General features: G+C 51.5%; 1 protein-coding gene across 2 annotated transcripts in view; it reads right to left on the reverse strand.

Moving 5' to 3' along the window:
* Positions 1-3,259: 3,259 nt before the first annotated feature.
* Positions 3,260-23,628, reverse strand: part of SHB (SH2 domain containing adaptor protein B) — a 136,771-nt gene continuing 116,402 nt past the window's right edge. For both annotated transcript variants that reach the window (XM_023242467.2, XM_003995682.6), the window contains one exon: positions 3,260-4,137. In XM_023242467.2, the coding sequence (XP_023098235.1) occupies positions 3,954-4,137 (184 nt within the window). In that variant the 3' untranslated portion in view covers positions 3,260-3,953. The remainder of the gene's footprint in view (positions 4,138-23,628) is intronic.

Genomic DNA, 23,628 nt, shown 5'->3' on the forward strand with positions numbered 1-23,628 from the left:
GGCTGAGGGCTGCCGCCCGTGCCCAGGAGGCACCTGAGTGGGTCTCTGTGGGGTTCTGGAAGGTGCTCCTGCAGCTAAGGTTCTGGACTGTGCTGGCTCCCTCCGGACAACTTGGTCCATTTGGTCTTTGCTGGTAACTGATTCTGGAAGGGTGAGGAGACAGACGTGGCAGCTTGCTGGATGGCTGCCTGATCCATCCAGGATGCTTCATGGGCACCCACGGGCCAACTCCAAATGCCAGCCTGCCCCGTCTGCTGGCTTTCTGCGCGCACCGTCCCTAGAGTCTGTGAGAGCGAATGGTAAGCCTGACCGTTGTCCCTGTGAGGCCCTTGGTCAAGTGACATTAACCACCTTTGAGTGTCCTGGAGAGCTGGCCAGAGCTTGGGGTTAAAATCTTAAAGGGCAGGGGACGACCTAGGGGGCTTAGTCGGTTAAGTGGCCAACTCTTGGTTTCTGCTCAGGTCACGATCCTGCAGTTCTTGAGTTGGAGCCCCACGTTGGGCTCTGTGCTGACAGCATGGAGCCTGCTTGGTATTCTCTCTCTCCCTCTCTCTTTGCCCCTCCCCTGCTCTATCTCAAGAATAAACATTAAAAAAATTATTTTTAAAATCTTAAAAGGGGAATCTCCAGGTCCCTGTGACTGTAGTAGAAGCAGAATGCCTGCCAAGAGCTCTACTCATTGGCATGAGGCCCTTGCCGAAAGCTAGGTCAGGATCCCCTCTGCTCAATCACTAGCCACAGAGGGGCACCAGCCCTGAGCTGCTCTGCGAGGGGTTGCACAGCTTTGCTTGAATTGGCCCAGCCTTCCTGGAGACCCAGACTCTTTCAGCATTGTCCTTAGAAAGGCTGCTCCCTGAGCCTTTCTCCTGACAGACAGGTGGGCTCTCTCTCCCCACAAAGCTTCTTTCTTTCTGTGGCCACCATCTTGTTGGGGAGGGGGGTTTGCCAAAAAGGTCCTTGACTCCTCAGTGCTCAAGGACAGAGCTGCTGAAGTGGTTGGGGCATTATGGTCAATAATGAGGCCAGCAAAGAAGGGAAAGAAAGGAAGAAAAAAAAAACACCACACAACAAAACAGCCCAGTGGCTCTGAGCAATGGGGCCTGTTAGTGGCTGGAGGTAGTGTTCTGAGACAAAATGCTGAGGGCGAGATATTGTGTAGCAGGGAGCTTTTTTTTTTTCCCTCAAAGAAACCCAGCTCATTTTTTCCATTAATTGGCAGCAGATGAAAAAAAAAAAAAAAGCCAAAACAAAAACCAAACCAATGCCAGTAACCTGAATGTGAGTGTTTCTGAAAGGGAAAAGCCGTTTCAATTGTTAGATATCCAAGAAAACATGAATACACACCGACAGAGGAAATGGTCACAATTAGAGGAAGAAGAGGGAGAGGTTCGTAAAATTAAGGCAAAAATTCCTTTTAGCAGCTCCCATCCTGTAAGCTGGCTCCTCTGCCGGCCTCTGTCCCTAAGGGCAGCTGGGGGTTGGGCCTCCTGGGGAAACTTCAGGAAGACGGAGGGAGGGCCCAGGAATCCCTTAAAAGAGCAAAGGCAACAGCAAAACAACCTAGTTCCTCCTCAGACAGGCACAGAGCCTTTCCTGAGGAGGAATCTGTTGTGGAAGATTGTCTACTGGGAAGGCTCACACAGCTTCTGGACGGTCCCAGCCTGCAGCCTCGGAAGTGGAAGTGCCCCGTGGGCATCTGGGCTTGCTCAGGGGGGAGAAAGCTAATGCAGTCTCACCCCACCCAGCTTGAGGGCCTGCTCCCACAGCCCCAACCTCTAAGTGGATCCTTGGGGTCCAGTCTCCTTTGGCACTTCTGTTTGGACAAGTGCCAATTCCTCACTCATTTTCTCATTCACAAAAAAAAAAAAAAAGAGAAAGAGAGAGAAAGGGGGGTGGGGGGAATGTGAATCACTCCAGGTACTCTTTTGCCTCAAAGGACGTTTGGGAAAATGCACAACAGGCAAAAGGTCAGGACAGAGTCAGGCCATGGCCTAAGTGGTAATCATGAGGCAGCTCAGGCTGTGGGATCTGCAGGTGGGAGAGGTTTTTTTGGAGGGGGGGGCGGGGATTGTGGTGGCTGGGAGGATGACCCGAGGTGGACTGAGCAGAAAGACCGGTTGCTAAGGAAACAGCTTTGGCCACAAACCTGGGAAATCCACAGCAGCACCCTAAAGAGGCACAGCTTTTAGTCCTGCTCTGCCTGGTTTGACAGGCAGCAGCCGCAAGTCCTTTTTCTTTGCTGGGCCTCTGAGACCACATCTGAACAGTGAGCCTGAAGCATCTCTGAAGCCTGGGCAGTGCTGAATGTCTAGAACTGCTGGTGATGTTCGAACTCAGCCCCTTGTGCTGGGGATGACGGTCACCAAGCTTCCACTCCATTCAGACAAGCTGGGCAGGCAGGAAGACGTGTGCTTGGTGAAGGCACTGAAACTCAAACTCGGGCCGTATTTGGATCCTTGCATGTCCTTCAGCAGATGGAAGCCGTTATCTGTCATGCTGCTGGGTGGGATTCTTCTATGTCTTCCACCAGCATTTAACCATAGTGTGGTGGTGGGACAGTGGGAGGGAAAGGAGAAGGAACCAAGTAAAAGCAACCTCACAGCCTTAGGAGCCTGACCTGAAGGTGTGGTGAGCATCCCTGCTCCAGTCAAGGGCAGAGGCAAGATGGAGGTGAACCGTGGGAATGTGTGTGCTATCTGCGGGGAAGCAGTGTGGATGGATGACCAAGAGAACTCCACGTCCCCCTGAGAGGTTAGGATTTGTTTTCCCTCAGGAGCAGGGTTAACAGTGAGGCCATGGAGGCTGCCAATCTGGACTCAAGAAGCCTCTTTCGCTTACAAGCTGTGTGACATAGCGCAGATTACTTTCCCTCTCTGTGCCGCCCTTTCCCCACATTAAATGCCTCACGGGGTGGCGCTGACCAGATAATGGGAGAGCCCTTTGTAGACTGCTGGGTGGTCTGCACAGACTTGCCATCACTGGGCTGCTATAGGCGGAAGGGAGAGCTTGGGTGGTGGGTCAACACTTGAGGCTACCATTGCTGGAGCCGGAACGCAGGGCCTTGCTGCACCGTCCTGAGGTTGGCTCTCAGGCGGGCAAAGAAAACCCCTCTCTGCTTCCTTCCCTCCCTGGGGCCTGTCGTACCACACACGCCCAGAGTCACACCTTGCTCTGGGAACGAAACCAGCAGGTAAACACTGCCCTCCTCAGAGACCCTCTGTGGTATATATACGTACATATAAAAAAAGGGATAAGAATATGTATTAAATGACTATTTTATTTACACACCCTATTCATAAATAATTGAATCCTCTTTGTGACTGCACAATGATTCCTTGAAGATCTCCTAGTGATTACACTGAGTGACTAACAGTGGGTTTACTGGGCTTACTCACATCTGTGTGTGACCATGCTCTCTCGTGTATGTGTTCACACTCACACATACACACACACCACAGGGGAAGCCAGACTCCTGGGGCTTTCTGGGCTCTCAGAGCACCCGCATTTGTCTCCCAGCACCAGCGGGGGCCCTGGTGGGAAAACCGTAGTGCCCCCCCCCCCCACCCCCACAGGTGTGAATTCGTGACAGCTGGAGAACAAAGAGCTGCAACCCGGGGAGCTCCCGCCCCGCCCCTCGCCCCTCCGGAGCTGCTCTCCTTTGTTCATCCTGGAAGGCATCTCTTTGGATTTGCAAATATTTTAATTCACAGAAACTCAAGGAGGGGGCGGGGGTGGGGGCTGGGGTGGCGTGTTGGCTGTCCTTCTGTCTTTGTCCAGGCTTTCTCCAGCCCCCGTAAGTGGCAACAGCATTCTAGAGACATGCAGTGGTGTGCTAGTACCATACACACGACACAAATTGGACCCCGCCTGCAACAGCGGCCGGGCTGGTGGGCGGGGGCCTCCAGCTCCTCCAAGTCTGGGCCCCGTCACAGAGCAGGGTGGGGCTTGTCCGCTCAGAGGGTCCGCACAGCCACAGGGTAGAGGAGGGACAAGTGCTCAGCCCCTTTGATGGGCAGCTTTCTGGTGGTATAGTAGTGGATGACTTCCGGGACACTGTCGAATGGGGGACTGTTCTGACCCAGAACGTACTTCTCTTTGGTTTTGGCCAGTTTCATGTGCATAAAGCCCTGGTTGCTCCTGTGAACAAAACACGGAGGTTATTATTAGGATCTGCAGTGACAAAGGCAGAAACAGCCATGCTGCTCAGGCCCAACTGAAACGCAGCTGCACCCCAGAGCTCCCCCAAGTCCAGCATAGACCAGGAACCAGCAGCAAACACTGCTGGAGAGTCTTTAGGATCTTGAGAGCTTTTGAAAGGCTTCCTCAGGAAAACAAGCCCCCAGACTTGGCTCCTCTTATTGTTGACACAGACAAGTTTTTAGGCTGTGTGTGCCAGGCGAAAAGTATGATTAAGTCCCCAGTGCCCTGGCAAGTGTTCGGGCAGGTCTCATCACCCCCAGTTTACAGGTGAGAAAACAGTGTAGCAGGGATGACAGGTGAGCTGTTTTCCAAAAATTGATGCTCTCCCTTTCATACTACTTTCTTGCCACTAGGAAGGGGCTGCCCAGCCAGGGACTACATTTCCCAGCTTCCCTTGCAGCCTCTGTAAACATGTGACTAGTTTTAGCCAAGGGAATGTCGGGGGTATGTGTGTTCTTCCCCAGCTCTGCCCCCTTGCAGGCACTCCCTTCTCTGTGCATCTTCCCTCTGTTCAGTGAACTCTGCCTCCTCCTCCAAGGCCCAACCTGAGTGTTTCTTCTGCTGGGAAGTCTTCCAGGCTACCACAAGCAGAGCTCCTTCCTTCCTCTGACAGCACTGAGCAAACTTGTGCCTCCATCACTTGCTTCCTTGAATTGCAATTACTTCTCCATTTTCCCAACTCCCCTGAGAGCTCCACAGATCAGGGCCCAGTGCCTGGACACACCATGTATGGCATCTGCTGAAAAGGGCAGTGGGTGGGTCCCTTGGAGATCGGAGTAGAACCCTGGACCCCGTGCCCCTTGCAGCCCCATGCCCCTACACCAGCATACACTGGCTGGGGCACAGATCTCAGATGGTAATGGCCATGCTGCTTCCACCTGGCCCTAGTACCTGGCCCTGGTCCTCCCACCTTCCACCCAGGTCTCTGGCCATATCAGATCACTCACTCCTCTGTCAATCTGCCTTTGCCCAAGCTGCCTTTTCCCTGCCCACTCAGCTCTAAGCCTGGCCTTTTATGATTTTGCTGCCAAACCTGTAGATGCTTGGTTTCCAAAGCACAGTGCAATTTATCTCACATTTGTCACTTAGTGAGAAAGCTGGCACTCTGACCTCTTGCTGCCTTCTCTAGAGTCTGTCCCTTGGCACTGATAACTTGTGACCAGCCCCAGGGGCCTTGCTTCTGGGAGACCAAGGCCCAGCCCCTGGCGAGGCTGAGCTCCAAGTGAACACAAATTTGCAACCTTCTGAGCTTCAGTTCTTGTTGCTCCGACTGCTCCCACAGGGGCACTGGAGGGCTTACCACGTCTCTTCCAGTCAGGACTGGGCTCCCTGCGCTCACGGACGCCCGCTCTGTTAATGCATTAATTTGGACTCCAGCACCATTTTCAAATGGCAGAGCAAATGCTTAATGAAGTGCGGGCACTGAGCAATACATCTGCTCATAATAATGTATTTAGAGATGTCACCCTCAGCTTAAAGGAAATCGTTCGGAGAGCAATTATGTTTCTAGAGAGAATAATTCCTGTAAAGAACTAAAATTTAAATCAAGATTTTTTAAGGCTGACAATGTTCTAATTACAGAGCCTGTGGCAAGTTCTGCTCCTCAGTGAAGGGTCATTTCATTGGAGAATTGCCTCGACACATCTGAGAAGCAGGAGGCGCACTTGCTTAAGCTCTTAGAAAGGGAACGGCGTGTGCAGTAAGGGAGAAAACGTACAGCCCCATTTAAGCGAAGACTAGCTACCCACCACACGGGAGAGATCACGAATCTGTGCCGGCCTGGATAGGGTGGTAACTGCTTGAATGAAGTGCTGAGATTGTGTGGCTAAGGAAACTAGGACTAGTTAAAAAGCTCTGCGCACTGAGGCCATGAGCTCAGCTCTGCCTGGACAAAGGGTGGGGGCGGAGCACTGGCTGGAGCTGCAGGTGAGTGAGGGAGCAGAGGGCGTGTAGCCTCGGACAGTCATGTTCCTCTTTGTGAGTGGAGTGGGGTGATGTTTTGGGTGCCAGACCACAGATCTGTGGCTGGGGTGCAGAGCATACGATGTGGAAGACTGGATCACAGCAGCTATAGCTGTGAGCCAGGCCAGAATGCCAAAGCTGTGCTGGCAACACAGAAAGGAAGTGGCAGGAGGAGCTGATTTACTTTTTAAGGAGGTGAAGAGAAGTAACTCATATGGTTTAATGGGACGTTTTTATAGTGGTTGTTCTTAAAACACCCAGCAAGGGAAGTGGCAGGGATGGTGAGAACAGCTGACGGGACCAGAGGGAGAGAAGGCCCCTCTGTTCCCAGGCCACAGGTTCGGAATGGCCACCAGGTTATCAGAAACTCCACAATGATGCCTCCTCCTCAACAGACATAGGTGAGGCAGGGCAGCTGTTAGCACCTCCCTGAAGTGCCTCTGGCACATGTATTTCAGTAGACACAGGTTTGTAACTGAGCTAGGCTGTGCCGAGTGGGGCAGGCCAGTCACAAAACTCAGACCATGGCAGAGGACTCAGGCCCTATGACCGCCCAGTCCAAGGCATGACCATCCCCTGGTAGAGGGATAAAGGCCCACGAGCTGGCTCCCACATCAGGAGCCCCCAGCAGGAGCGGTCCTTCCCCTTGGGCTCAAGCACTGCACCCCGTGGTTCTCTGGACCTGAGGCGGTCCTTTGGCGGTGGTGGGTTCTGTCCTTGGCACCACTGGATCTGTGGGGAGGCTAACCGGATGACCTTTGAGGGTTCCATGTGTGTAAGCATAAGCTCTTGCCCCCTTGTGAGGACTTCTCACAGGAAGGGGCCTGGAGGCAGCCTCATGCCCCATTCCACTGCTGCCCACAGCCCCCAGTCTTCATTCTCACGGGGCACTGATCATAAAGGTCTTCACGGCCAATGTTTCCCAGGCACTTCCTGTGATTCAGGCTGTGTGCCAAGTCCTGAGGCTCAGTCAGGTGGCTGACCCAAGGTCACACAGCAATCAAGGGTGGTGCTGCTTCCCTCCCTGGTGGGCCTTTCCCAGGGTCCATGCTCCTGACTTAGTACCATTCAGCTCCAGGAGAGAATCCCACTTGGCCCTCAACACTCCGTATGAGGCCGGGTAAGGTGGCAGGGGAGAGACGTTAGACCCTGTGCAAGGGACTCTTTGACTCTGGCCTCAGTCCCTAGGTACTTACCCTACAGGGCTGATGGTGGGCCAGAGACAGCACAGGGCTGGCATGGAAAGGTCATCTCAGGCACTGGGGATGGCTTGTCCTGCTAAAGGCCCCAACTATGGAGACCCGTCACATGGGGTTGGCAGGCCCTGAGAGGTGAGCTTGCTTTTTGAAACAATCTGTCAAACTCTGACTCACGAATAGGTCAGGTAAAACCTTGTCAACACACACCCAAGAGATGTGTAATATATCCTGATAATATATCCTGATGGGTCACAAGGTCCCAATGAATGAGATGCTACTTTACAACAGCTGAAGATTTACAAACAACTGTGAAGGGGCGCCTGGGTGGCTCGGTTGGTTAAGCATCTGACTTCAGCTCAGGTCATGATCTCACGGTTTGTGGGTTCAAGCCCTGCGTTGGGCTCTGTGCTGACAGCTCAGGGCCTGGAGCCTGCTTCTGATTCTGTGTCTCCCTCTCCCTCTGCCCCTCCCCTGCTCATGCTCTGGCTCTCCCTCTCTCTCAAAAACAAATAAACATTAAAAAAAAATTTTTAAATAAAAAATATAAAAAAAATAAAAACAACTGTGAAGGGATGGCTTTAATGACTCCCAACTCAATTCAGAAGACAACTAGCATAAGAAGAGAAAAAAATTAGAATTTCTAGCAAGAAAAGAGGGTGCATCAGATAACCAGCATGCCCAGGGGTGCTGTGGATGCTGTGGACAGAGCATCTCTTGGGGTGCCTTGGAGGACTGAGGTGGGAGAGAACAACACTCTGGGCCAAGGCACACGGCAAGGCGGGCTTTGGCTGAAGCCAGAACCCGGAGCTCTTTGCCTCCAGGGCCAGGTGGGCCAGGTCCCCGGCCACGCCACCTCGCCATCATCACTTCTGGGAGGGCCTTGGTCCCCAGGGAGCTTGGACAGGCTGTGGCCGCCCGTGAGGCTCCTGTGTCAGGCCTGTCTCCTTTGATAGGACATCTTGCGAGAGCAAAGTCACAATTAAGGGTGTCTCCGGTGGGTGACCTGTCTAATGAGTCATGTAAGGCTGGCGGAGGCTGGGGGTGCTGGGGCTGTCACTGCGTTTAGATCCCTCATTATCATCACAAAAAGCACCTCCTCATCACCAGGATTATCAAACGTGCCTGGTGTGCCGGGCCTAATAACAGGCCCTACCTCGTCTCATAATCATGGGCTTTAATAAAACATCACTCAGCCCGCAGCTGCCGGCCCAAGCAGGGTACAAGGCCTCACCTCTCGCTTTTAGACCTAATTGCTTGATGCATATTTCATGAAGAATCCTGAGTAATAGTTATGTTAAATCGCTTCTTTTCATGATGAAATGACTTAAAAATACTTGCATATAATATTTATGCAGAAGAAGGCAAGGAAATTGCCTTTGGGGACTATCGCGTAGAACCTGGTTACAGGAATCCACACACAGCAAGGATCTCTGGTCCACCTCTACTAAAAGGTGGTTGGGGAACTGCTCTCTTGACGGAGATGCCCCAGAACACTGTCTCTCGGCTCAAAACCATCCATGGCTCCCCATGGCCACTGCACAACGAATGCCACCTGCACTGTTCAAACCCCACTGTGCACCAGGCAGGGAGCTTAGCTGTTGCTACATATTATCGCATGGAAGCCCACAGCAATGCTGCTAAGCTGGTAGAACTACCACTGTTTACGGATGGGAAACTGATGCTAGAGAGGTTGAGTGCCAAGTCCCATCGCACATGGCGGGGCTAGGATTTCACTATAGCTGTCTGATTCTGCAGCCTCATTTTCTCCTGCTCAGCCACCTAACCAGATGGATCCAGGTGTCTAGGTGGGCCTTTGGACTCTTTCTTGTCCTGAGACATGGCTTCCTTGTAGCTCTGTGAGTTCCTGAGGTCAAGGATCCTGTCTGTTCAGGGGAGCCTGGGTGGCTCAGTCAGTTAAGCGTCTGACTCTTGGTCTTAGCTCTGGTCATGATCTCATGGGTTCTTGAGTTCGAGCCCTGCATCAGGCTACACGATGTCAGTGTGGAGCCTGCTCAGGATTCTCTCTCTCTGTCCCTTCCCTGCTCATGCTCTCTCTCTGTCAGAATAAATAAATTAAAAAAAAAAAAAAAAAAAAAAAAAAGAATCCTGTCTGTTCACTGTGACGTTTCTCAGTAGGCCAAGCCTTACTTTCTCTGGGCTCTCAGCATAAGCCTGGCCCACAGCTGGGCACTTGGTCCATCTGTCCATCATCCATCCGTCCATCCAACCATCAGCTATCTGGTGAGGGTCTGCCCTGAGCCAGCAATGAGGCCCCATACAACCTCCTCTCTGGTTTATAAGCTCCCAAGGGCAGGTTGGTGGCTGTTGTACCCTGTCCCTTAGTGTGGCCCAGCCAGGGTAGAAGCCACTTCCTCCAAGGTCAGATACAGTAGCTGCTCTGTCTGGATAGCCCTGGTTCTAGGACAGCCAGTGAGGACCAGCTGAGCAAGCTTAGTGAGGGACAGAGTCATGAGGAGCACCCAGAGGGTCACCCCTTTAGGGGGTACAAAGTCTTGCACCTCTCAAGTCAAAAGACAAGTCCTGCCTGAGGGAGGTCACAAGGAAGAATGGGTCAAGCCCCTCTTTCCTCAGATTTCTAGAAGAAATCCTTGCTGGGGTGACAGAGGCAGCCAATGCCCCCTGCCCAGGCCTAGAGAAACGAAGCACAAATATGAGACAAGTTCCCTCTTAGAGCCATGGACTTCCTGGGCATTTGAAGTGCCCTCAGCAACTGGCTGCAGGATGATTCTCAGGGACGAAGTGTCGCAGTTCCCACATCCTCCATGAGCATGAGAATGCCAGCCAGTGCTCCCGCTCAAAGCCCAGCCCTCTGTGGCAGTAGAGATGGACACAGACGTTTGTGCTGTCCGTGCGGGGGTAGGTGTGGTCCTAGGCCTGGCCCTTACCCTGATCTGTCATGACTCTGGGACCTGGCATCCCCAGGGAGCCAGCCGGGAGGGTGTCCATGGCAAGGCACCTCCTATATTCATGGCCACCTAGGTTCCCACAAAAAAGGTTGTTCCCGGCTAACTCCGCCCTGCAGTTGGCAACACTGCGCGTGCAAGCACATGGCTCTGTGATTCACAATGTCTGCTTTCCTCCTCCCTTCTCTTTGACCTCCAGTGAGATGGGATATTTGGCTGGGTGTGTGTGTCTACAGAGAAATTCTCCTCACCATACCTGTGAGCAGTGCGTAGAAACCCCAGAAACATTCACAAGTGCCTGCAGAGAAGCATGATGTGAGAGCCCTGGGCCTGCATTGGGAGAGAAATATCCAGAACTCAAGTGCCAGGAGCCTTCAGGGACAGGTCCCTGTCAACCTGGTTGACAGCTCCCAAGGCCCTACTTGCATGCAGGCTAGCACCTGTATATGCTGTGAACTTCCCGAAAAGGGTCCAGGAATCTGGGACACAAAGATGTACAGCAGCGATAGCCGCCACCCTTGGCCCATGACCAGACCAGCCTGTGGCTTCACAAAGATGCTGGGAGGGCTGGCATCATTATCTGCAAGATGCCCATGGCACAGGTGAGAGGACCAGGGACTGGAGGGAGCAGCAACTTGTTCTAGCTGTGTGCTGGGGTTCTCAACTGCAATGCAAGGAGCTGGAGGTACGGAGGCCCCTCTGGCTGACATAGTCTAGGAGTCCAGGGAGCTGGGGGAAGGGGCTTAGAAGTCCACATGGCAAATACCTGTGTGCTGCCCAGGGCCTTCTGAAACAGCCTTCACAACGATAAACCAAAGATGCATATGTCAAGTTATTGCGAACAAATGTCTACATGTAAATGCTGCTGAGCCAAACGACTTGATTTACAACCAAATAATTGGACTTTCAATAAACGCATCAGCAGCGATTAGCCTTCCTGAGACGCGCGGGCATTTCTCAAGCTCTAAGTTGGCGGCTCGGGGTGAGAGCCTTCAGTAAATCATGACAAAAAGCCATCTCCAGGCAGAAGGGGAGCTGGCAGAAGCCTCTCCCAGCAAACATGGAAAGGCATAGGTTTGTTTTGTGCCACACAGAGCACCGGGTAGGTCAAAATGAATCCATTTTAGGCAATTTTCTCAGGAGAAGACTAACAAACTTTTAGACAGGAGGATTTTAATGATCAAGGCTGACAGCAGAGTAAGCCTCCCATTACTGGAGGCGTGAAAAGGGTAATGATGCTTCGGGGTAGGCTGGATAACTTTTGCAGTCCCCTTGTTTAGGATTCCCATCAGTCCTCAGGCTCAGCCAAGTGCACACGAAAACTGCAAGGGGAGGGGAGGAGGTGGGGTGGGGGTGACATGTGAAATGCTGTCAGAGCTTTGGGAAGAGGCAAGAGGGTCTAGCGTGTTTTGTTTTGTTTTCCCTTTTACTTCTAATCGGGACTCTTCTGGGAACGCGAATGAGTTTTTGTGTTTAGGACAGGTGGGGGCTGGCGGTGGTGGCCAGACTGAAGTCAGATGCCTGAGTTCAAACTCTGATCCCACTGATGATGTCATGCGCCGGGCAAGTACCTTCTCCCTGGGCCTCAGTTTCTTTCATTTGGAAAAGGTGGAGGGGGTTCCTCCAGCACTAAAGTTCTCAAGCCAATGAGGGACGTCCCAAGGAGGGTAGAGGTCACCCCAGCACCAGCCAGGAGCACTGAGGCAGGGCAGGATGGCTATCCTCAGTACAGGAAGAAAGACAAGTAGAGCAGTGGGCACAGCAGACGCCCAGGCTTAGGGACAGCACGATGATAAGAGCAGTCCTAACACTTGTGCCAACAGATGGACAGAATGCATTCAGCTCAGAGTGGTCTCCATGTACTGGGACAAGCCTTTCCCAGCCCATACGCTCCTTGGAGCAGGGCTTCTCCGTGGGAGTGAGTTCATCCCTTCTGGGGGGTATTCGGCAGTGCCTGGGAACTCAGGTGCTGCTGGCATCTGGGTAGAAGCCAAGGGTGCTGACAAACCTACAATGCATAGGACAGTCTCCACAACAAAGAACAATCCAGTCTCAACTTCCGGTGGCACTGAGGTTAAAGCCACACACCCACATTCTCCAGTGCCTAAAAGTCTGCATCTGTGAGATGGGAATAACAAGAGTCCACCCTCACAGTAGTTATCAGGGTAAGTGAGAACTTAGCTGTGAATGAATGCAGTGTGAACGCTTGATAAAGGTTAGGTCATCCGGCTCCACATTTAAGGGCTTGACACACAAAGAGTTTGCCAAACTGCTTGGCTGCAAAGGGCTCCAGGCTGTTTTCAAGGACCAACCTCCTACCCTCCCCACAAATAGCAGATGGGGGTGGGGGGCAGGCCACACCTGAAGGAAGCTCCAGAACAGGGACCCAGCAGAGGGTGGGCAAAAGCAGCTGTGGCGGTAAGCACCAGTGGCTGAGAGGACTTGGAGGCGCACAATGGCTTTTAAAGGCACAGGGGAGCTGGAAACCTGGGATTGACCCAGGAAAGGCTGAGACAAGGGGGGACGCGCCTGGCAAGGAAAGCAGAACCATTCCCAAAGGAACCGCCGCCTGTGGAACCGCCACCTGGGTCTGAGTCCTTGCCCTGCTACACTGAGCTGTGGCTTCCTCAGCCTCAGTTTCCTCATCTGTGGAGTGGAGCTTTCACACACACCTCTCCCCCACCAACAGGGGCTGTCTGAGGTCTGAGCTGGGCAGTGCGTGAGCAAGTCTGGCGGGTGCTGAGGTTTGGGGTTCTGACATGGCTTTGTTTCCATCTGCTCTGCAGGAGCCCACATACAAGTTGCTGCCCATCTGGTCTGTCTTGCTGGCTCCATGTGGTCTGGGCTGAGCAGTGAATGTGTCTTCCTGTCTTCCGGTCTGTCATTCATGGCCATGCTGGTAGCCTAGAAGCCATGGATGGCCAGGCAGACTCCTGGCTGTAGGACCATCTCCTCCAGCTGGGCAGCCCCCGTGGCTGGTGGTGAGGCCTAGGTTCTGGCCCTAGCTCTGCCACTGGGTGACAATGGGAAGCGTGTTTACTTCCCTGGCCTGGCATCAATTTCCCCAAACATCAAGCGGTATTTCATGACCCTCTCAAAAGTACATTGTCACACACAGGGCTCCACTTGAAAACAGAATAGGAAAGATGAGGAAAGAAGTTTCTCTGCTTAAAAACTACTGGTCATACATGATTGTATTGTATTTATTAAGTACTACTGTGCATATTGCTCTGTATTCACCATTTCTTTTTTAAAAAATTAAAAAAAAATTTTTTTAATGTTTATTTTTGAGAGAGAGAGACAGAGCATGAGGAGAGGAAGGGCAGATAGAGAGAGACAGAATCGGAAGCAGGCTCCAGGCTCTGAGCTGTCAGCACAGAGCCCAATGCGGGGCTTGAACTCACCAACTGTGAGATCATGACCTGAGCTGAAACTGGATGCCTGACCAACTGAGGTGCCCAGGTGCTCTTAAAAAAAATTGTTTTTTAATGTTTGTTTATTTTTGAGAGAGAGGCAGAGTATGAACAGGGGAGGGGCAGAGAGAGAAGGAGACACAGAATCTGAAGCCGGCTCCAGGCTCCCAGCTGTCAGCACAGAGCCCAATGCTAGGTTCGAACCCACAAACCACGAGATCATGACTTGAGCCGAAGTCAGATACTTAAACGACTGAGCCATCCAGGCGCCCCTCTTTATTATTATTTTTTTAAGTTTATTTATTTATTTTGAGAGAGACAGAAAGAGCACGAGTGGAGGAAGGGCAGAGAGAGAGGGAGAATCCCAAGCAGGCTCCAAGCAGTGTGCAGAGCCCGATGCAGTGTTCAAACCCACAAAACCTTGAGATCATGACCTGAGCCGACACCAAGAGTCAGACAACTTAACCGACTGAGCCACCCAGGCACCCATGTATTCTGAGGCAGGTAAAGTACCAAGCAGTGGCTTTTGAGACTCTGTGGTTCCCTGCTTATTTTACAGATGACATTGAGACCCAGAGAGTGGTGGAGGTTTGCTCTAATTTCCCAGCGAATCAGGGGCCAGAATGCCGCGCCCCCATGCTATCAGTTGTAGGGGAGTCTTGGCCACTACCAATAGTCTTTATAACGTCTTGTCAGCAGAGATGGGGTATGACAAAGTGGAGAGGGAGAGTGGGGTGGGGGTGCAGACAGGGGGGAAGCAGCAATCTCCCACACCCCGAATCTCATCCTTAAATCACAGGGCTTGCCCCCACTATCCTCCCACCCAACTCCTGTCCTGGTGGGGGCTTCCTCTGCTAACTGAAAGAGGGAGTCCATTAGCATGGCAAGGAAGGGACTTGCTCACAAAGCACCTGATCCAGCTTACAGTTTTGCTTCAAAAAAGAAAAAAAAAAGTAAAGAGAGAAAAGACAATGCACAGGGGTCTTTAAAGACTTCAAATTAAAACAGATCTGGGCCACCTGGGTGGCTCAGTCAGTTAAGTATCTGACTTCAACTCAGGTCACAATCTCATGGTCCGTGAGTTCGAGCCCCACATCAGGCGCTATGCCGACAGCTCAGAGCCTACAGCCTGCTTCAGATTGTGTCTCCCTCTCTCTCTGCCCCTCCCCCACTTGCACTCTCTATCAAAAATAAAATAAAAACTTAAAAAATTAAAAACAAAACAAAACAAAACAGATCTATCTGCTCAGTGACCTTGTATCTAACCTGAGGGTAGTTTTCTCCTCTCTGGAATTTCAAACACTGCTGACTGTAAGCCACCCAAACACCCTGGCTAAGGACCTTTGCAAATCATGTGAATGACAGTGGTTCTCAGTGGAAGAACTCCCAACAGTCCTTGGAATTTGGGCTTCAATTTCTTCGTGTGTGAAATGGGAGTAGTTTTCAATGCTCCCGGAAGTCCACTGAAAGCAAGTGAAAAGATCTCTGAACTGGACATCAGAAACCTGATCCCAGCCCTGGCTCCTGCCCTCTCAGCCCTCAATTTCTCTATCAATACAATGAAGGGACAGGACTAGATGACCCCTGAGGTCCTGCAAACCTGTAAACCTTTAAAAAAAATTTTTTTTTTAAATGTTTATTTATTTTTGAGACAGAGACAGAGCGTGAGAGAGGGAGGGGCAGAGAGAGAGGGAGGGGCAGAGAGAGAGAGAGAGAGAGGGAGACACAGAATCTGAAACAGGCTGCAGGCTCTGAGCTGTCAGCATAGAACCTGATGTGGGACTCAACCCCATGAACCACAAGATCATGCCCTGAGCTGAAGTTGGATGCTCAAATGACTGAGCCACCCAGGCTCCCCAAACCTGTAAACCTTTGAAACTTGGCACACAGGAGATGCTCACATCACATGACAAGGAAGGAATGACAACTTGGCTATTAAACAAAAGGATTCAATCTGCATTACAGAAGTTCCAGCATCCCAGGGCTGGGAGAAGAGTGGATGTTTCTCAAAAATAGTTTCTTCCAATGTGCCTCAGAATGCCCACATCAGAGTCCCTCAAGACTTGTCAAACCTGGGGCTCCCTGGGCCTCTTTGGAACCAGATCTGCTTTTAAGATGCTCTCCAAGAGATTCTGATGCACATGCAGGTCTAAGCACCCCCATTCTAGTGCGGTCCCACGATGGAAATGCCTTTGCAATATTCACAATACTTGCTGTCCAGCTTTTGTTGCCTACCCCCAGCATTGGGGAGTTTACTCCCCAGCCAGGAAAATCCCTTCCAAGCTCTGATGGCTCTGACCACAGGAAAGTCCATCTTGAATTTAGTGCATCTCACTGATAGTAGCCTCAGCTCCGAGCTCTGGTTCTTGCGGGTCACAGCCCATTCCTTCTGCCCTGGGAAGGCCTCTTAGATACCAGAAGACAAAAGCAGGAGCAGACCTTAGGCTGCTCTCTCTCCAGATGTCCTCACAGGGCAGAATTTCCTGTCCTTTCGCATTCTGGTCACACTTGCTGTTCACTATCCCCCTTGCATTTGGGGTCGTGCAACTGGGCATCGTCCCTAGTGGGTCTGTCTGGCTTTGCCCTCAGCCCTGCTGTCTGGAAATGACCCCACCATCAACGTGCACACCCCAAGTCCTTGCTAAACTCCTTTCTCATGTCTACTGACCTTCTGAGGCCCCCTCATCCCGAGTTCCAAAGGACAGGATCTTCTTGACATGCCAGTGTCATTGGGTGCAGATAACATTCACCTCTTGACCCAAACCAAAAGGGGTACCAGGTCCAAGAACATTAAAGAGCAAAAGCCCATTGGCTTAGGCCACACTTGGAAGGTGTGCAAATGCAATTTTGAAAGGTCAATCAGTCCTCAGTAATTTGGGCTCTGGAGGGTGAGTCCTCTTGTGTTGGGCATTCATTCTGGCAGCTTCTTGACAACCTCTGTCCACAGGGTGGAGAATTTCCTCAAAATTAAATCTCCGGCTCTTTGCTCCCTAATGAAATTGATTTCTGCCTTGATACACAACAAAGCTTTCATTTTATTATTTGGCTAGGATTTGACCACATTAATTATAGTTTTTTTCAGCATGGCTGCAAGTAATTGAGTTTCAAAAAGTTAACTTACTATCGGAACTGATTGCTTTTTAAAAGCACAACTCCCGCAAAAAAGTAAAACAGCCCTAGATTCTTCATAGAATACATTTTTGGTTAAGATGAGAATAACTCAAGACAGAAAAGGTATTTTTCTGGCCTGAAAATATGAACTCCAAGTGGGATTATGCTCACGTTTGGAGATTGTGGATTTGAAATCTGGGCTTGCCCAGATCACTCGATCTTATACATTTGCCTCCCCAGTGGTTTTATCCTCACTTGTACAACGCCCCATATTTTTAATCATTGTTATTGGTATAATTCTACCCACCTCACAGGACACTCTGCAGAGGCCTGTTCCAATCAATGTCTCCCAGGTACCTGGGACCACAAAGAGCCCTGCTGGGCACTGTGTAAATGCATTTCTCCCTGGGAGGCTCTGTCCAGTCTGGGCGGGGTATACACTTTGAGTGTCAAGTAGAAATGATGGGCACGTGGTCTGCTCTTTGGCAAAGCAGGAGGTCAAAAGAATGAAGAGCTGGGAATGCGGAGAGCTGTCATGGCCACAGGAAAGGCCCAAGTCTTGCTGAACCCCTTTCTTTGTGGGAGAAATGGGGATGTTATGAAGAGCTGGAGAGGGCTGACTAGGACTTCAGAGTTTTTAAGGCATGTCTCTGTCCATAATATTATTGGTCACCTGGGCCAAGGGGGGAGGTTCTGTGGTAGGGACAACTGAAAAAACTAGCTGGGACTAGAGGAAGAATGGATCCTGCAGAGACCTCTCCTCCAGTCCCAAACCTAACTCTCCTTCTACCTTGCTATTCTCGATAAACTGTCATCTTCCTCAGCCCTGCTCAAATGCCAGCTCCTCCAGGAAGCCTTCACTTAACTTGCTCCCCCCCTCGCTTATTTTCTGCCATACCTCCCTATATCGTACTCACCTACCTGCTTGTCCCCTTGCAAGGACTACCAGCTTAGAGTCTGATATGTCTTTGTCTCCCTGCCCAGTTTAGAGGCCTGGTGCACAGTAGGAACACAGCAGTGATAGCCACACTGTTGACTTGTTTGTCGGCCCTGCCTTGAAGGTCTGCTGAGAATGTGGCAGGCTGGTTCCCACGCTGGCTGGGACCATGAGCAGCATGTGGATGTTCAAAGGGAAAATAGCAAAAAAAAAAAAAAAAAAAGTTCTAATTAAAGCATTTCTAATAAGCCAGCTTTGCCAAGGCAATTGTTTCTGATATTCCTCTCGGGTGAAGTAATCTTAAAAAAAAAAAAAAAGAAAAAAAAAAGGCATTAAAAATGGCAGAAATCACCCCTGGCTGGAAAGAAGACAGTGGTTGCTCACTAGGGGACCTGCCCAGGAAAAAGCAGGTGTGAGGTACCAAGAACCAGGAGCAGGGGCGCCTCAGCCAGCAAAGTGGAAGGGTGTGCATGTGTGCGAGTGTGACACCACACATGCACACACACACTCATATGTGGCAAAACATTATTTTTATAGTTATAGCATTTGAACTGTGGGAGCAAAGATGACAGCTATAAAATCTGACATCTGATTTTATAAATCTGCCTCAAATACCAAGAGGGTTTATGTGGAAAATGGGAGAAGAAAATATAGTGCTGTGGGGCTCAGAAGGGTAATAACATTGGGGCTCTGTCACCAACTTGCCCAGGACCTTGGGAAGGTCTTTTCCCCTTCCTGTGCCTGCTTCTCCCATCCCAAAGCCAGGGTCTTGACTGGGACGATTCAAGACCCTATTCCTGATTTTAAGGGCCTGAAGGTCTGGGGAATAGCAATCCTGCATCTTAGGGTTTTAGTGTATGAAGCTGTTTGCTTCAAGCCCTGCCAAATGCTTCTGGGGGCTCAACATATTTCCTCTGGGGACCTTTGCGTTATTTGCCTAGCTAGAAGCAGAGGAAGACCATGATACTTTCCTGGGGCAAGCAAATAATGCCACCTGAACTAGCACAGCCTCTCAAAGTTTACAAAGGGCTTTCCTTCCTTTCACTGTGTTCCTGAGCCTCCGGGCTAAGAGGCTCAGAGACCTGATGAAGCTACCTGGTGGGTGATCCTCACACAGGTGGAAGCAGTGGGAGTCAGGCCCTGGTCCTCTGGCCGAGGGCTGCATCCTTCTCCATGTTCCTGCCCCTTCCCTGATGGCAGACCCAAAGTCTGTATCTGTCACCATGACCGTCCCTGCAGCACCCATATGCCCTCCCCAAGTCCCCAACCAAGCCATTCCCAGATGGCTTTTGCAAAAATATTATTAAATAAGTCCTATTAACAAGATGTTAGAAATGTGATTGGAAATGTTTTTCTCATTTGGAGAGACCACCCAGGGCCTCCGAAGAGAAGCTGTCCTGGGGCATGAGAGGTTTCCTGGCGACGCATGGGCAGTTGGAACGCCTCCCCTGGTGGGCGTGCCACACAGGCAGATTTATGCGGGCAGATAGAAGATAATTAAAAACCAGCTGGAAATGTAATCGGGGTGGCTCAGATGCTGGAGGGGACTGGGGAGCTCTCAGGGGAGCAAAACCTGAATGCTTGGCTGGGAGGGGAGACGCAGCAGGTCGGAGAGGGAAACCCCAGCCTGTCAATGGGCACGGTTGGCCCTGCCAGGCCAGTGGGTGCTCTGGAGAATGGGCTGGCAGTGTGAGTGCAGGTGCCTGTCACCTCCGGGTTTGGGGCACCAGTGGAAAGAGGGCAGTTGAGTTAGGGAGAGTGTGTTTTCCTGAGTCTTTACAAAACTGACCATCCCAGGTCCATCTGACCATTCTAGGTCCATTCCAGCTGGTGATGCCATAGCTCACCAGTCATTCAGGAATCTGGATGAGGTCCTGGCTCCTCCACCCTTCTCGCCCTCATCAGTTCCATGTACTCCCTTTTACTTCTGCCTCCCCAGCAGCCAGCCTGCACTCCTGATCCACCTTCCAGACACATCCACGGTTGGGCGGCTTCTGAAAACCTGTCTCACAAGCTATGGAGGCCACCACTGTCCCTTTTGAGCTGGCCTCAACCTCCCTCTCTGCCACCAGATCCCTAGATGCTCCCAGCTTCTGCTGCTTGAGAGCCGGACCCAGAGAAGAAAAGTGGACTCTATAGTTGGGTCTGTATCCTGACACTGTCACCTCAGAGCCAGAAAAATCCCAATGTTTTCAGGCTCCCACAAGCTGAGGGAAGGAGCTTTAGGGTCTCTGGCCTTCTACATGTCACCTCAGGGAAGATGCCAGGCAATGCCTGGCAAAGGGCTTGTGGCCCAGGTCCTGCTCAGAAAATCTGGCTACACTATCCAGTGGTCCTGGGGCTACACTATCCAGACACCTGCCTGGGCCCTCCCTGGGCTTCTTGGGCCCGGCTGGAGGGGAAGTGTTGGGGGTGTTTTTGCTCAGAGAGGCTCCAGAGGGAAGAAAGAGGGCACTGGGCTGCATTTAAGCCCAGCTCTTCACTCATTTGCAGGACAGAATGAACCCCAGCTTCTGCATGTGTTAAGATAAAGGTAATCTTTCCTGCCTTTTCCCCATACACTAACTACCAGGGCAGGAAAACCCAGTATTTGTAAGTATCAGCAACCACGCCAGGTGCCCTGTCACATACCACCTCACTATAGCCATTTCTGCAACCCAAACCAAGGCCCCACAGCGCTGAAAATGTCAACTGCAACAGGGAATCCCCCCAAATCATGGTGCCCCTCAAGAAAAGAACGGGCTTCTGACTGGTATACAACCCCACTGCTAGACAGAGGTGGGGCCAGGATTTGAACCCGGGTCTCCTGGGCCCAAGCCAGAATCACCAAAGCACCATATATGGAATGTAGGAGAGGTGCCTGTTTTAGTGGTGAGGATAGCATCCATGGAAATGTTTTACCACTGGCAGGGCATATTTTCTCAGTAATTCTGAGTACAGGGAAACATCTATTATTCCTCATGCTAGCTCTTGATGGCATGTCCCTTCATCCTGTGAGGCGTCTGCACATTCTAACGTTCACTGCTATTTGGCCTCCTGTGAAGAGCGTTTGAGGAGCCTCTTTTGCCTACAGTAGCAGCTAATTGTGGCATTTCCTTTAAACCTTTTAGGAGGAAGCACAGTGCACACTAATTGAGCTAAAAGTTCATTTTTCCTCCACCAGCCCTGAAAGGATGTGAAATCCTCCACATAGTGGGAACAAAGACACGGACCTGCCCCCACTCCAGCCCTGTCCCTCCTGCCCTCTGTCTCAGCCCGACTCAAATGCTGCCAGAAAACAGGGTCTGGCCGGGAAGCCAGGAGGTGGGCAAGCTTCTTGCTGTCTCTGGGCCCCAGTTTCTGCACCTGTACAGGGCATTGGGCCAGGTGATCTAAAAGATCTCCTTCTGTTCCCTAAGTCCCAAGATTTCTGCTTAGCGTACTCTATGTCCCAGAGCAGCTGCTCTGGCTTGCCACAAAAATGCTTCACCATGAGAACATGAGGAAAAGCCTGTTGAGGTGCTCATCATCTTCAGCTGGGAGATCACAGAGGCTAAGTGACTTACTCAAGGTCACACAACCAGGAAGGGGGCAGCCTGGATTTGACTCCAGCTCTGTGCAATTCGAAGTCAATGCAGGGTTTTGAGTTGCATTTGAGTTGCATAAACTCTAAAATCCCACCCTAATAGAGGGGAGCAGCTGTGGGTATAGACAGAGACTTCTAAGCCAGACCCAGATAATCCACAAGGCTTTGTACCACGCTGAGCTCTTTCCAACCACCTGCAGCTCTCCAAAGTCTATAACAAAGACTGTGAACTACCACTCATTTACTGAACGGGCACTTACTGTATGCTGGGCACATGCTAAACACCTCACACAACGTCTCTTCGTTAATAGAGCTGTAAAACCCATTTTATAGATGAGGAAACTGAGGCTCACAGATGTTAAGACCATCTTCTGCCCAAGACCACCCTGCTATTAAGAGGCAGAGCTGGGTTTAAAGGCCCGTGGCTTAGCTGCACAGAGCTGCCTCCCTTGGGGGCGGAGAAGATGTTCACGATGCGATATATTGGTAACTGTGGACTGGAAAGTAGGAAGCTTCTACTACTGTGCTGCTCCTTCCCCAGCATGGGCAGCAACTTACCCTGCCCACTCACAGCTGCCTCAGTCCTCCTCGGACCATATCAGAGCCCCTCCTCCTTCTAAGCCTCAAGGTCCCCAGTAGCCCCTGCTGTCACGGTCTGCCCTCCCCCCCCCCCCCCAACTCCCTTCCGTGTGCCCTTCCTGCAGCCCTCACACCCACTTGGCAGCTCAGAGAGGTGTGGAGTCAGAGGGTCCCTCACATCAGAGACATACAGTCCTCTGGGTGCACAACCCTGCCTTTTTTTAGGCCTCGCCCTCAGGAGCAGGGCTGGGAAAAGGGCCACTGATGAAGGAAGTCCAGGCATTCTGGGGCTGGAGGTGACACAGTGTGGAGAGCTTAACAGCAACTGGGGAGGCCCTGACCATCCTGGGGCTCACCCTCGGGAGCAGGCAGCCACCCTGAAGTATCTGGAGCCTCAAATGTTGACCAACAAGGGGTGCTTTGATGGTAGAGGGAAGTGAAGTCTGTGTTCCCTACCGAAGGCCAAAGAGTGAGCAGGCTTTCTGCACTCCCCACCCCTCCTCACCCTGCAAACCTTTATTATTTCTTGCTCCTAGCTGTCAGCAGCAACAAACGAAGATTAATCACTAGCCTGCCTGCCCAGACCCAGACATGCCTACTGTTTGAAAACTCTCTCCTTTACTATATAAATCAATGAAGGGAGAGAAGAAAGAAAAACAACTCTAACTGCAATGTGCCCCCAGCTCCCGTGGAATGCAACCCATCTGCTCCTCCTGGCCCTGCTACACCCACCACCCCACACTGGAGCCCCAGGAAGCGTTTGTTGGTGAAGACTGGCTGCCCAGCCATCAGCACAAACGTGCGGCTCCAAGCAGGAACCAGGCGGGTGTCCTTAAGCAATCAGAGCAAGAGGCATGTTCTTGATAAATTGTCCTACCTCCTCCTTGGAGAAGGAGATGGGGCTGAGTCTTCCCACCATCCTTGGAACCTAGGGGAAAGGTATTTCACCCTAACTGTGGAGCCCTTAACCTGGAAGCAAATGCATAGGGTGAACCTGCAGAGCCACGTTACTTCCTGCAACAGCTTTATAAGAGTGGCCCATGCGGTTTTCTGAGCAATGATCAGGCAAGTAAAAGTCACTTGCCTAGCATCACACAGCAAGTAAAAGATGGAGACAGGGTTCAAACTCTTTGAATCTCCAAAGTCTTCAATATCTTTGACTGCAGAGCCCATGTTGTCCCTCTACATCTTGGAAAGGGCTGCCCTGGATCTCTCCTTGGGATGCCTGCCTCTTAGCCCCTTGGACTGTGCTAGCTCGAGTGGCATGTTTGTGGGTACGTGGGGGGAAAGGAGGGCTTGGGAGGACCGAGGGAGGCAGAAGCGGGGGTCCTTCCTGGACAATACTCATGGTGCATCCCGGTTCACTAATGGTTCTAGAATAAAACTGAGGACATGACTGCACCTTGCTCAAAACCTTCAGGGACGCCCCCTACCTTAGAGAACAGAACCCAAATTCCTCAGCTTGGCGACTAGGGCTGTACCTCTCCCCAGCTCCCACTGAAGTGTTATTTGTCATTCTGACTCAAGTCTGCACTTACCTGCCTTTGCGTGGGCTGCCCTCTCTGCCCTGTCTATAGGATGACCGGATCATCCTACAAATACCCTGTTCTTTGGGTGCCTTCCCTCTTTCACAGCGCTGAGCACTTTCTGCCTTGGGTGGCCCTCAAGCAGTCCTGTGAGTGTATGAGTCAACAGGTGTAAATATCCTCTCCCCTCTGGCTATGAACTCCTGGAGGGC

The sequence above is a fragment of the Felis catus genome, chromosome D4, assembly GCF_018350175.1.
Source record: "Felis catus isolate Fca126 chromosome D4, F.catus_Fca126_mat1.0, whole genome shotgun sequence".
In the NCBI taxonomy this organism is placed as follows: domain Eukaryota; kingdom Metazoa; phylum Chordata; class Mammalia; order Carnivora; family Felidae; genus Felis; species Felis catus.